At 55.3% G+C, this 12,987-nt stretch overlaps 1 protein-coding gene across 1 annotated transcript in view; it reads left to right on the top strand.

Moving 5' to 3' along the window:
* Window positions 1-12,987, top strand: part of PRKCB (protein kinase C beta) — a 112,581-nt gene that overhangs the window by 88,118 nt on the left and 11,476 nt on the right. The window contains exons 10-15 of the mRNA XM_085312929.1: window positions 561-734; window positions 3,100-3,191; window positions 3,800-3,862; window positions 6,143-6,281; window positions 10,284-10,364; window positions 10,663-10,770. Coding sequence (XP_085169055.1) covers window positions 561-734; window positions 3,100-3,191; window positions 3,800-3,862; window positions 6,143-6,281; window positions 10,284-10,364; window positions 10,663-10,770 — 657 coding nt within the window. The remainder of the gene's footprint in view (window positions 1-560; window positions 735-3,099; window positions 3,192-3,799; window positions 3,863-6,142; window positions 6,282-10,283; window positions 10,365-10,662; window positions 10,771-12,987) is intronic.

The raw sequence follows: 12,987 nt of genomic DNA on the forward strand, positions 1-12,987 counted from the left end.
ACCCGCGCGGGCGCCGGGGCCTTTCCCGGCTCGCAGGGCTCACTGCTCGTGCTCCTCGGGCTGCGGCGCGCCGAGCGCTTCGGGCTCGCTTCAGGTCCCTCCTGTCGATGTTGGTTTCCCGTAATTTATTTCCAAAACATCCTAACTCCTGTTCCCGACGCGACCAGAGGATTTCAACAGGCTCTTTTAAATGTAAAGCGATTTATTCCCACCGAGCGCTCGAGTCCGGCGCAGCGAGAGGAGAGGCAATGGGGAGCGAGCGCGGCGCTCCCGCGGCGCGGGGAGCGGTTTGCGGCGATGGAGCGTGCTGGGGTGGTTTCGGAAATCCTCACCGAGGTTGATAGGGTTAATGAGAGAAAACCGCACCAGCAGAAGTAACGCATCCCATTTATCGCGGTAAATGAGCCTGCAGGTCGGTGAAAGCGGGTTACAGCCGCGGGCCGGGTGGTTTGCCGCGCGCCGGGGCGGGCGAACGGCGCCGGCGGTTTCCGGGGACGGGCGCACGGAGCGCGGCCGAGCCGCGCGCCCCACGTCCCGCGCGCGCCCTCTCCCCCGTGCAGGTCATGCTGGCGGAGAGGAAGGGCACGGACGAGCTCTACGCCGTGAAGATCTTGAAGAAGGACGTCGTCATCCAGGACGACGACGTGGAGTGCACCATGGTCGAAAAGCGCGTCCTGGCCCTCTCGGGGAAGCCGCCGTTCCTGACGCAGCTTCACTCCTGCTTTCAGACGATGGTGAGTGCCCGCGGCGGGGGCGGAGCGCTCCGGAGCGCACCCCGGCGTCCCTGCGGAAATCCGCCCTGCTCGCCTGTTTTCAGCTTCTCTGAAGCATGCCTTTGCTATGCTTCGTGTTTGTTTTCCAGACGTACGTCAGTATATTTGCAAAGGCCGCCGTGTGCTTTTCCCCTTGGCAACCTCATAAATTGTACAATTTGCTTGCAAAAAATGCATCCATAAACAAAACGCTTGTGTGCGTATGTTAAAGCAGAGGTTGTAATGGAGAATCTCTGCACCCTTGAGAGTTTTCCATTGGACAGCTTTTAATTGCATTACCTCGCCTTTGGACAGCCCCCGGCCTGCGATTTGAGTTATAATTCAATACTGAAGTACTGAACTTTTTCTCAGGATTCATTCCTGTGATTGCAAATCTGAGTAGATAGTGAAACCTAATACAAAATGCCGGAAATTTGGTTTGAAACGGGCATGCTATTCAGTTTGAACGAACGAGCAATAGGGATGGGGATGGGGCGGGGGGATCTTTAAAGCAATCTCTGACCAGCCGTTGAGCAACATGTAAATCAAAATGTCCAGGTATTTGTGAGCAGGCGCGGGGAGAGGTAATCGGTGCAGTCCCTTGGACAGATGACAATGCCATCCAGGAGGATTACATTTTAATATTATCCCAGCAATTTCATTTACTGAACGCATTCAGTGTATTTRAAGCGCGTGGACCGGCTTTGCAGCACAGTAATCAAAATGTGGCAGGAGCAGCTATTTCACACGGCATCTCTGGGGCACCTGAAGTGAGTCAGCGCCGGCTTATTCCTGGCAGCCCATAGTAGCTTAATAGCAATCGTATTCGTAATGTAACCAAAATGTACAGCAGGGCGCAGGACCGCGCGCTGGCACGGGGCGCTCCGCTTTGGGGCGCGCGGTCCGGAGCCCGCTTCCCAGCCGCTCCGGCGACGCGCAGCCCTGGCGAGCAGCGGCTCGAGGGCAGCTCGGCCGGCGTCCTGCCCCGCGGGCCGCCGGCGGAGCCCGGCAGGAGATGGCCTCAACCAGCAGTGAGCTGGAGGAAGCCCCAGGAGGTCCGTCGTGGCCGGGAAGGAGAGGGCTTGGGCGTCCTCGCGGTGCCGGGTGGTTAAGTCTCTGCAGGGCGCGGTTGCCCAGCGAGTTCGCGTGCTCCAGCCTCAGCCCCGCTTCCCGTCCCCTCTCGCCGACCAGCCAGCTGGCTGCCGCACTCGTGAATATTTTGCTTCCTGAAGCAGCAGCGTTCTCTCCCCCACCCAAATGAGGAAAGCTCGAATCCTGCTTTTAGAGCTCAGCTGGCTGCATCAAGAGACCATCTTTTTAATATTCTTCCTCCTTGAAGCTGATCGATATATTTAGGAGGCAGCTGCAAACGAGCCCGATGCCGTTGTGCTTCGCAGTCACCGCCGCGAGCTGAGCGGGCGGCAGCGGCGGCTGAAGGTGACTCCTGCCGCTCCGCGAGCGGTCCTGGGAGCCGCGAGGGCCCTCGCGCGCGGGGGGGCAGCTGCAAAACCTCGGGGCGCTCTCAAAATCGGGAGCCCCCCCCCCCCCCTCCCGCCGGAGCCGCCNCGGGGCGCTCTCAAAATCGGGAGCCCCCCCCCCTCTCTCCCGCCGGAGCCGCCTGCTCCGCGTGGCCGGATCGTCCCGAGGGCRTCGTGTTTGGGCCCCGCTGAGCTGCGCCGGGGTCGGGGCGCCCTGCGCGTCGCCAAGGCTGTGCGCCCCGACCCCGGGGTAAGGTTTATTTAAGGGGGAAACGACGCAAAGAACGTGAAATACCATGAATTGCCATGCAACGCTGCAAACGTAAAGCACTCCCGTTGCTTTTTGCCTTTCTCCCGCGGCCTGGCTGCAAGGAGCCGCGGTCGGGCTGAGCCGCGCCACGCCGCGCCGGGTCCCGCGCGCTGAGGCCCTGGGTGGCCTGGTTTTCGGAAGGTCGCAAACACTTGCTCGTTTTAAACCGGGAGACTTGGGCCGGGTGGTGCGTTGGCCGTGCCCGTTCCCAGCCCAGGCGGGCGCGCGTCGGCGCGCGGGTGTCTGCTGCGGGGCAGGTCCCTTTGCGAGGAGGCTGCGCCCGCCTCTGCGCCCGCTCCGGAGGGCGAAGCCGCGCTGCTTGCCTGCCCGGCGGCCTGTGCGCGCTTGCCGGCGGGCGGCCGCCCCGGCTGATGGGCGCGGGGTGCCCYTTACGAGGGCGAGGGGCTGTCGGTGAAGAGCGGCAGCAGATCTGCTAGCGGGAGGCAGCGCGCGCTCTGTTGAGGCGGAGAGGTCCCGCTCGGCCGGCCTGCAGGACCTCTCCGCGAAGGCGCTGCCTGCSCCGGCCACGCTGCCGCTGACCGTCCCCTTTCTCCTTTAGGATCGCCTGTACTTCGTGATGGAGTACGTGAACGGCGGGGACCTGATGTACCAGATCCAGCAGGTTGGGAGGTTCAAAGAGCCGCACGCCGTGTAAGTCGAGGGGCGCTGGCGTGGCCCCTTCGGGGCGGGGAGGCGCCGCGGGCTCCGGGGCTCGCCGGAGGCGCGGGCAGCCCGGGGCTCCGCTGCGCAGCGTTTGGCTCCTGCTCCGCGTGACGCGCGCCGAGGGGAAGGTCTCCGTGCAGGTCGCCGTGCGCTTGATTAAAAGCCGCAAAGGGCGAGCGGAGCCCGGCCGGGTTCGAGCCAGCGCTTTGCAGCCCGGGCACCCGGGACCCAGCGTATTCCCGAAGAGGACGGCGGCCGTGCGCGTTCCCCCGCGGCCGCTCCGAGGTGGCGGGGAGCTTTCCAAGCTTGCAGTAACGAGCGGCCGCAGAGCCCGGCTCTCGCCTAACGAGGGCCCGGGTAACGAGCGGCGACGGCCCCTCCGAGCCCGCAGCAGCCCGGCCGCGTTCCTCCCCGACGCGTCGCGGASGCTGAGCTACGCGTTCTCGCGTGATGCTTGCCTCGTATTTTTSTGTTGTGGGTGTCTATATCCTTCGGTCGTGTAAGCCTAATGTGGTTTATTTAGCGCAATTGGATCTGRAAGGTTTTCATTTTGATTCGTCAGCTTTAATGACCGCTTTTCCTTTTAAATCTTTCAGATTCTATGCAGCCGAAATAGCCATTGGCCTCTTCTTCCTGCAAAGCAAGGGCATCATTTACCGGTAGGTGAGCGCGTTCTTTCCCGTCTCCCCCAGAGCACGSCAGCAAGACCGCGGGCCCGTCGTAACGACGGCTCGCTGCGGCTCGCGGAGCCCCTGCGGCGCCGGGCGCCCGCGGCCGTCCGCCGAGTGACACAGCCGAGCGGAGCTGGAGGCCGCTGCGTGTCGCCGGCTTCGGGGAGGCTGTTTGTCTTTGCCCCTGTTTTTGTAGGAAAGAAAGCTCGTAAAAAGCAGCTGAGATCCTGCTCGTGCCTCTGATCGTGCATTTCTTTCCGCGCGACGCAAATGGCCCTTGGCAGCGTGGACTGACTCTGAGCTGTGTATTTTACCGCAGGGCAATGTTTTCTTATCATTAGCATTAAAGTAAGTGCTTATGAATAGTTTATTCTTAGATTTGCAGCACAAGCCTGGCACTTGTAGTTCAGAGGCTTAAACTTTTTTTCCATTCACAATATGACTTGTAGCATCCAAAGTTAGTCTGCTGATGAGYGCAGGACCACGCTCTGAGGCTACTGGTTAAGCACTGAAACTAGTATATCATTGCTCTTTCCAGCTCTGGAGTATTCCCAAAGCCCAAGGTAGAGCAGAACATCCTAATCAGTGTCAGATGCCATTAACTGCTTTGCAAAAAGAAATGCCAACTATGCTAGTGAAGTTAAGAGTTGCTAAAAACTGTTCTGAAGATGAAAGAAGTGCAGCAAACCTGACGTGAGGGATGGTTTTTGCCATCAGCTGCTGCAGAGAAAGATTCTAGGTCTGCCAGTCCCAAGTGCCCCTTTCTTCCTCCAAATCTGAATAGAGATTCATGTTCATCTGTCTTTGGCCCATCAGGGTTCCAAGCACCGACACTATAATTAGAAAAAATTATCTTAAAAAACAGCAAGAAGTTGTAAATTATACTGTTCCTTTTATTGTACTCTACTGAACAAAGTTAGAGTATGCCAAGCAGAAGAATTATTTAAAGCATAACTCTGCATGTCAAACATTCTTGGCTCCACAAGTAGTTAAATATATCGTGCATGTCAAATACTATAACATTGAAAACATTCTGCTGTAGTTTTAACCCCAGTCCTTCATCCTCTGCCCACATTTTTCAGTGCTCCCCAAACTTCATTGCAGCAGTCCTAGATCACGGCAGCCTCTGCCTTCCTCCAAGCAGACCTGCCCCTGCCATCAGTTTGGGAAGGGCTTCGTGGTCCAGAGCTGCTGTGTCGAGACCTCCTGCTGACGGATTCGTTCACAGTCAGAGAAGACGAAATCTGGGCGCAGAAGCTGTGCCCTGCGTTAACAGATGATGGTGAAATGCCCGATGAGATGCTTGAATATCCCTGGCAGAGGCCGGCTGACCACGGAGGGGGCAGTGAAAGAGGAGAGGGGAATTTAGCTTTATTGCAAGGACTGGATCAATGTGGGGAAATCCAGGGGGAGCGAAAAGCTGATTTCCGTTCGCTTGGTGGTCGCTTTTCAACCCAGTGAGGTGCCAGGCAGCCCGTGCTGCAAGAGCACGGCAGCTTGCATCGGGGCAGCTGGGTCTGAGACGCGTTAAAAGGGGGCTTGGGGGCATCACTCGAGGAATCAGTACTGCCCCCAGCAGCGCAGGGGCACGCCTGCCTTGCCTGCGCGTCACAGCGGCCGGGCGCGGAGGCAAACCCGGCGTGCCGTCGGCGTCGGGGCGGCTGCGCTCCGCCGCCCGCCCGGGCGCTGCGATGCAGCCCGCTCCGGCGGAGACCTCCTCGCGCTGCCGGGCAGGACCGCCGCGCACGGGGCCGGGGCCGGGGCGGACCTCGGCGGCTGAAGGCACCTCTGCAGCTTCCTGCAGCCGAGGGGCTGGGTGCAGCTAAGCCAGACCCGCTGCGGACGGGGCTGGAGGCCAAAACGCAGTTGATTCTTCAAGTATTTTCTCGGGGAGAACGGTAGAGATGGGACAGGGATCTTTACTGAGTAGAGACTAACTTCTTAACTGCTGGTGAGCTCAAAATACGCTTTGACCTTCACAGATGTAAAACCCGGTCTATTAAATCCGGCTCCCCGCTGTATTCCCTGTCACACACCTAGAGGTGATTTGTCCAGCATGATGTTCTSGTGGGTTAGAAGTAAAACAAACAGTTTGTCTTGATGATTCCCTGGCTTATTTTTACTCGTTTCCCCAGGCTTTATTCTACAAAGAGTCTGTGTGCGAGAGGAAGGTGCAACAGCAGAGCGCCGGGGTTCAGGAAACCTGATTCTTTACTRCACGGTTTCCTCCGTGGTCTTCTGCGTAACTGTTTTGCTTTCACTTTGCAGAGACCTGAAGCTGGACAATGTGATGCTGGATAGCGAAGGGCACATAAAGATCGCAGACTTCGGCATGTGCAAGGAGAACATCTGGGACGGGGTGACCACCAAGACCTTCTGTGGCACCCCAGACTACATTGCGCCTGAGGTAGGAGAACCAGAGGGGCAGTAGATGTTTCAAGCCAATGTGGTTTCAAGGCTTTTAGGGATAAAAATATCTGCCAGAGGAAGCTGCTCCATCAGACGCGTCCTGCTGCTGGCGAGGTTCGCGTGGGAGCAGGCAGGGGTATACGGCGGCTGCGGGGGAGTTGTGCAGCGCGCGGTGCCCACGTCCCGGCTCCCTCCCATCCCTGGCGGCTGCCGAAGCTTCCCGGGAAGTCCGGGGTGGCTGCGCAGGGCAGGGCACTGGATGTAGCGAGCAGAAGGAGGCTCTCGGCACGAGGAGGCCTCGTTAGTGCCTTTCTGCTGCGAACACGTGCTCCTCCAGTCCTCAGTCATCGGCGTGCTTCTGGAGGAATTATTGTCTAAAAGGCAACATACTTTCTTTGGGAAATGGTTAATTTTATTTGAGAAGAATGTTACTTGCTGAACTGGGAGAACCGAAAAGACCCGTCTTGCTTAGGTTCACGTGCTCCAGAGTCAGAATAGCTCTTTAAYGTCCCCCTCGGTAGCAGCCCCGTCCTGACTCAGGCCAGCACGTGCTTGAGCCGCTTCGCTGCCGCGATGCGCTGCCCGGAGGCGGCTGAAAGCCACCGCCTGCAGCTGCCTGCGAGCAGCCGCCGGAGCCGGGTCCGCGGGCCCGCTCGGGCCTGCGGACCCGGAGCATGCCCCGGCGCGGAGTCCCGCCAGGGCGTTCCCCCGTCCGGGGCTTCCCGCGTCGGTCCSGCTGGCCTCCGCCTGCCTGAAGTGGAAATCTTCCGATCTCGCCGCCTTGCTGCTTGCGGAAACTGGCTGTACGTCGAATGAGGATGGCTGCGGATCTGTAGCTCTAGATCGCTCAAAAATTATTTTGCATTTGGTTATTACTTATGTGATAGAGTCACATACGACAAAAGTGCATTTATGCATTGCGTAAAGTGTTATATTGGTGCATTTTAATGTTGGGTTTATGCAATTCAGGTAGGCAATTATTCCCAAATGCCTGTTCCCTTAAAATAAAAATATCCCTCTAAAATCTTCTCTCTCTTCTGAATTTTCAACGATGAGATTAATTTTTTAATATTTATCCACTTACATATTTTAGAGAAAGGGAGTCTCTTTGCTAGGATGCACAYGTATGCTAAACTACATTGAGTTCTGCCACAGCCAGAGAGATTTTTAAATACTAGTTCAAATGTGTGTTACATATCCACATTCTACCAAGATTAATATTGGTGTCCTGTCGGTACATAGCTCCGTTGCTATGTGTGATTAATATGCTTTCAAAGCAGGACAAATGACCAGTTCTCTTGGTATTTGGCTGAGCATTATCATTTAAACACTTGTTTTCGTCTGCTTGCCCTATTTTTTTTTTCCAGAAGAAAAGTCGGAAATAGGAAATTAGGATGCAAATCACTASCGTATCCAGGAATAATATTAAAGCCTGCTGCCAGTAGGTTTCCAAGGAGTAAATAACATGTCCTCTACTTTAGAAATGGAGAAATAGTGTATAAATTTCTCGCCTGGTCTCATATTTGATGGCAAAGTCGGCCTCAGACCCGCGTCTCTATTTTTCTAGTTCTAGTCCAGGGCCTTTCTACTGGACCATGCTTCCTCTCTTTAGGAAGCTGAAATGTTCTCTAGCCAACATATCTGCAGGGCAAAAGTGTCCTGTGATTCGCTTGACCCATTTTAGGGCCTTTTCCATTCTAAGACGCAGMCCTCTGCCTGCCAAGGTGACAGGGAGCGAGTGTGAGTGACCGTTGCTGCTATAATTTCCTCTGAAGGAAACGTGTTCGTTAGCTGTCGATTCTCGACCTTCCCTGGCATGCAGTTGGTAAGTGCCGTTTACAGACACTGGTTTTCTGGAAGGATTTCTTCTAAGCACAGGATTCTTCTGAAGGCCTTTATGGTGTGAGCAGGTCACACCTGAGTTTCCCAGGGCACTCGCAAATCATCTAAAAACAAGCGGAAGGAACTGCAGATGAGCTCGGTCGAGGAATAGCAGAGCTGAAACTCAGCGTCCGATCTCAGAGGCACGCGAACGCCGCGGCAGGAAGGGTCAGGCCTGGACGCAGCATGCTGTTAACGGAGGCAGGAGTAGGTTAACCCRTGTTTAGGTACGTGGCTGGATGAGGACTCCGCAGAAAATAAAAGATCGGCGTCAGTCCCGGTCTGTAATCTCGCCCCAGTGCTTTGCTTTTGCAGCATTAACCTCGTCTCCTCGCAGGTGGGACGACAACAGCTATGATTTAGGTCTTGAAATGCCTCCTGCTCAGGTCGTGTTGGGCACTGCAGAGGTCTGCAGAAAGCTGCTGGTGCATTAGACCAAAGTAGTCTGTTCTGAGCTGTTCTCCTTAATTAGGGAAGAGGCTCATTTGAATATTATTCAATTGAGAGCTTCCTGTCACACCAGCCTCCAAGGGAAATTGGCCCTTCCCATGTTTTCCAGATGACAGAGATGATTGCCTCTCACATTTCATGGCTGCAGTGTTTGCGCTATATAAGGCTGCAGGAGTCATCTGCAAACACCCCCTGCTTTTTGTAAGGGYGGCAGGGGAAGATGCATGCAAGGGCTCTTTTTAGGCCACAGGCATCTGCCYGCATACCCTGAGCTGTGGGCTTGGAGCTTGCTCATGAGCAGAGCAGAGGGATGGGAGTGGTGGGGGCAAACCTCTGGGGCTGGATTGCTCTGCGTGCGTTCTCCTGTGATTAGCATATGATTTGCATTTGTACTTGAATATATGAATCTTTGCAGAATAGAATTCTGTAATTAGGATGAATAAATTGTGTAATTGTTTTGCATTAAGTAACAGATGGCAAAGCCCAAGGCCTGTCAAACCCTGAACGCTGAAATGACGCCCGTCAGCAGCAACCAAGCAAACGCAGCAGAGCTGGAGAGAACAGAAATGTCTCTGCAGGAGCTGGGGCTCTTGCGGGTTAAACCCACCCAGTTGTGCCACCAGCTCCCTGCCGCGGTCTGGATGTGCTGGAGGATGGAGAGAGCTCCTTGTTTGGGAGGAGAACTGGTGCACCGGAGCTCTCCCGGGGTCTGCGCCAGGCCCGCCGGGCGCCGGGGCCTCGTCCTGTCCGCGGCGCCGGGGCRGYGCCGAGCTCCCGGCTGAGCTCCGAAGGCGGCTCCTGCCTGCCGGGGACCCCGCGGCCGGAGATGCCCCCGCAGGGCCGGGGCCGCGGGCTCCGCGGAGCAAGCGAGCAGATCCGGCTGGGTCTGCCGCAGGGCGGTGCGGTTATGAAATTCATGGTAGTTCGGGTTTTTAGCAGATATCTGTGGGGGAAAAAAGATGACCATTCATGCTTGGGTGCCTTATCCAAACTAAATTTTGATATTAGAAATTGAAAAAAAAATACCGAGGTTACATCAGTGTTGGTTTTGACTCCAAAGCGATCTCCCTGTTAGGGCCAAGGAGATGCTGCCGGGTTGCGTTAGGCGGTTTGGTGAGGGGCGTCCTGCGATAAATAGCGGGGAGCAAACCGGCAGGCGGAAGCGCGGAGGCGTTCGACCACCCCCGTGCTGGAAGCCTGCTCTAAAGGGCCCCTGGCTGTACGCAGCGGGCCAAATCCTGCGCCGTTGTTTCAAACTGACAGCACTGAARTCGGAGCAAAAAAATCGGGACTGACATCAGCGCGACCAAGAACGGCTTCTGCTGCTTTCCCGGCCGAAGCAACGCGCTTTGCTGCGGTGAGCCTGAAAGAGAGGAGCAAGTGTGCTGAAGCTTGGTCAGAACTGGAGTGAATCTGTCCAAACTCACACTGAATATTCTCATTTCTGTCTAATGCTTAGTGTGCATTTGGGGCTGGTTATTTTTTAGTTGCTGAGCCCTTTGCCTGTCATACGTTTAGTTTATATCTGCAATTTCGCACCATTTTAGGGAATCAAGCCTCAGTAAATAACCTTGTCCTTTTGACCTGGACTACAGCTTGCAATTAATTTGGATTGTGCCAACAGGTTAAAAATGGAAGTGTAATCCTGCTGTTTTTGTGTTGTTTTCAGATAATTGCTTATCAGCCCTATGGGAAGTCAGTGGATTGGTGGGCATTTGGAGTCCTGCTCTATGAAATGTTAGCCGGCCAGGTAATTGAATTTTAATTGATTCCTGTGGGATTGTGTTAAATTCCATCGCGAGCAGATGCTGACGTGTAATTTGTTCTGTCGCTGCACGCGGTGGGGGGCCACCCGCGCCGTGTTGGGGATCCAGCCGTGGGGTGCAGCCACGGGGACCGGCAGCTCGGCCGGGCGCCCGGAGTCGCCGCGCGCCGCCGGAGCAGCGAGGAGGGCAGGAGGGGGCTGATCTTCAAACCGATGGTCACAGGAACAAGCGAAAGATCAAAGCTAGGGAAACGGCACTGAGCCTCTGCTTTCCTTGCCGTAGGCTCCCTTCGAGGGCGAAGATGAAGATGAGCTCTTCCAGTCCATTATGGAGCACAACGTGGCCTATCCCAAGTCCATGTCCAAGGAGGCAGTGGCAATCTGCAAGGGGGTAAGGGCTCCTTCCTCTTCTGGGAGGAGCAAGCACTGACTGCGGGGCTGGACCCCGGGGTGCAGTGCAGAACGTGCCCTCGACGGGCGGTAATCCTGCCCGTGCGGGGGTTGGGGGGGCCAAACCTCCTCCGTCTCGTCGCTCTCGCCCRGACCGCAGGCTCCTGGGGCAAGGGAATGTCGGCCAACCTCCGATATATTCAGTGTCTGTGCGCTCTGTTCCTACAACTGGAATTTGCACTGTTTCACGTGTGTGTGCTAAAAATAATTTAAAGTAACACTTAGATCTTTTCGGTGCCGCCATGCTACCGCTCTGACCCCGCYGGACATTGGCGGTTGTAGTCTTGGGGTAAGCGTGTTGCTTTGAGCACAAGTCAGTCGTTCATCCCACGTTTTCAGAGATAGATAGCCCTTCTGCCTATTTTCAGGCCTGAGCTTCCAGCCTTGCTGTGGCTGCTGCTGAGCCCGGGCCCAGCCTGGAGGGACTCATGGAGCCTTGTGGCAAGGGAAATGGAGATAAAGCAACAGCCAGTTCTTAATCAGTTTATTTAATGGATCCCATGTCTTCTAAATGGCTAAAAGGGACATTTGGAGACAGGATCTGTCTGTACGGCTGGATAAGTGGCAGGTACATCAACATCTACAGGCAGGACCTGGCAGATGGAGAAGGGACTTCAGTAGGCACCGTGCAGAAATCCAGGTGGGATTTGAGAGGGGGTCTGCCCGTGTTCAGATGAAGGTCAGGAGAAATTGGGGTGTTGGATGYGGTGTGGGAGCTGAGAGAGTCTCTGCCCAGTTTTACGCATCGGTGCAGGAAAAGAAAAGTGATGCTAGGAGACAAGACACTTCAATATAACTTCTAAATAATTTTCTTAATTTCAGATACAAAGCTTTAGTCCTGCAGAGATTTATGCTTTGGTATAAGGAGTCACCCTTTTGGGGTGCCGAAAGCTCAGTGCTGGTGTGCATCTCTGTTGGGTCAGGATAGTATTTTTTTTTCTTACGAAATGTCTTAATTTGCAGTGAAGCTCTGGATTGCCCAGGGTCCTGAGCTGTCTGTGGACTGAGCCCAGGCAGGACTTGAATGCAGTTTGACTTTATTTGGGTGGTGAGGAATAAAGGCTGGCGAGATCCTGGTGTTATGCATACGGTTATTTCTTGGGACTGAGCTGCTTCTCAGCCAGCCAGCGTATAGGTTTAATCCAAACACTTTTATAATTAAGTGTTTGTGTAGGAATTTTTTAAATGTTAGCTTTTCATAATTAAAATATCTGAATGTTCTGTATCTCAAAATAGTGCTTCTATCTACAGATGACATATTGCATTTAAYGTTGTCACTGAAGCGTTTCAAAGCCCCTTTCCAGTTTCAGCGCGATCATAGTTTGTGTTACAAATGGAAGTATTTGCTTGTCTGATGGCGAGAAGCTGCTGAAAGTGTTCCACGCTTGAAATGGGTCACAGGGAAATAATGTTTTCCAGGTCACTTGGCAGTCAATTTCAGCAAAATGCACTAAAATCCACACCTTCATTTAGAAACCACGCCAGTAACTGGAGGGGGAGTCTGCACAACCTTCCTCTCCCTGCCGCCTCCTCCTGCTCGTTTGGATCGGGGCGGGAGGGCAAAGTCTGCTCCTCTCGTGGCCGAACGCGAAGAGGGGAAGGTGCTGCGTRGCGCTCGGCGCTGCTGGGCCGGCGTGCCCCGGGGAGCGATGCTGGCGGGCGAGCAGAGGTTGGAGCGGTGATAAGTCTGCCCGTCTGCTCTGTTTTCTGTTGCGTCAGTCAAAATCTGACTGTTGTGAACAGGCAAGGAGAGACCGTGGTTGCAGCGTCTGCCGGCTGTAGCTGTAAAGGCTTTCCTCACGTCTGGGAACGTGGGGCTGCACGGGCAGGCGCGCAGCCGGCAGGGCACGCTGGGATCCGCTCCGAGTTCCTTTATTTTTTGCAGCGAAGTGGTGGTTCCCTACGTGTGATTTTTCGTTTCGGGGAAGAGCACAAAAGCATGCGACATTTTCCACCCCCAAACTGCTAAGCCCAAAAGAGCAGCCTTAAAAAAAATGTGTGCAATTTGAGAGGCTTCAGTAAGCCGGAAAGGAGGTATTCACCGCCGCGGAGTGGGGCCGGAGCGGCTCGTGGGGCGCGGGAACGTTTCCCTTCCCGTACGGAGGGTTTTGCCTGCGCCTGGGCGAAGCGGCTCTTCCCGGGGGAACAGACTGCCTGC

This window comes from Rhea americana, unplaced genomic scaffold, assembly GCF_003343005.1.
Source record: "Rhea americana isolate MKP2758 unplaced genomic scaffold, rheAme1 scaffold_370, whole genome shotgun sequence".
Taxonomy (NCBI): domain Eukaryota; kingdom Metazoa; phylum Chordata; class Aves; order Rheiformes; family Rheidae; genus Rhea; species Rhea americana.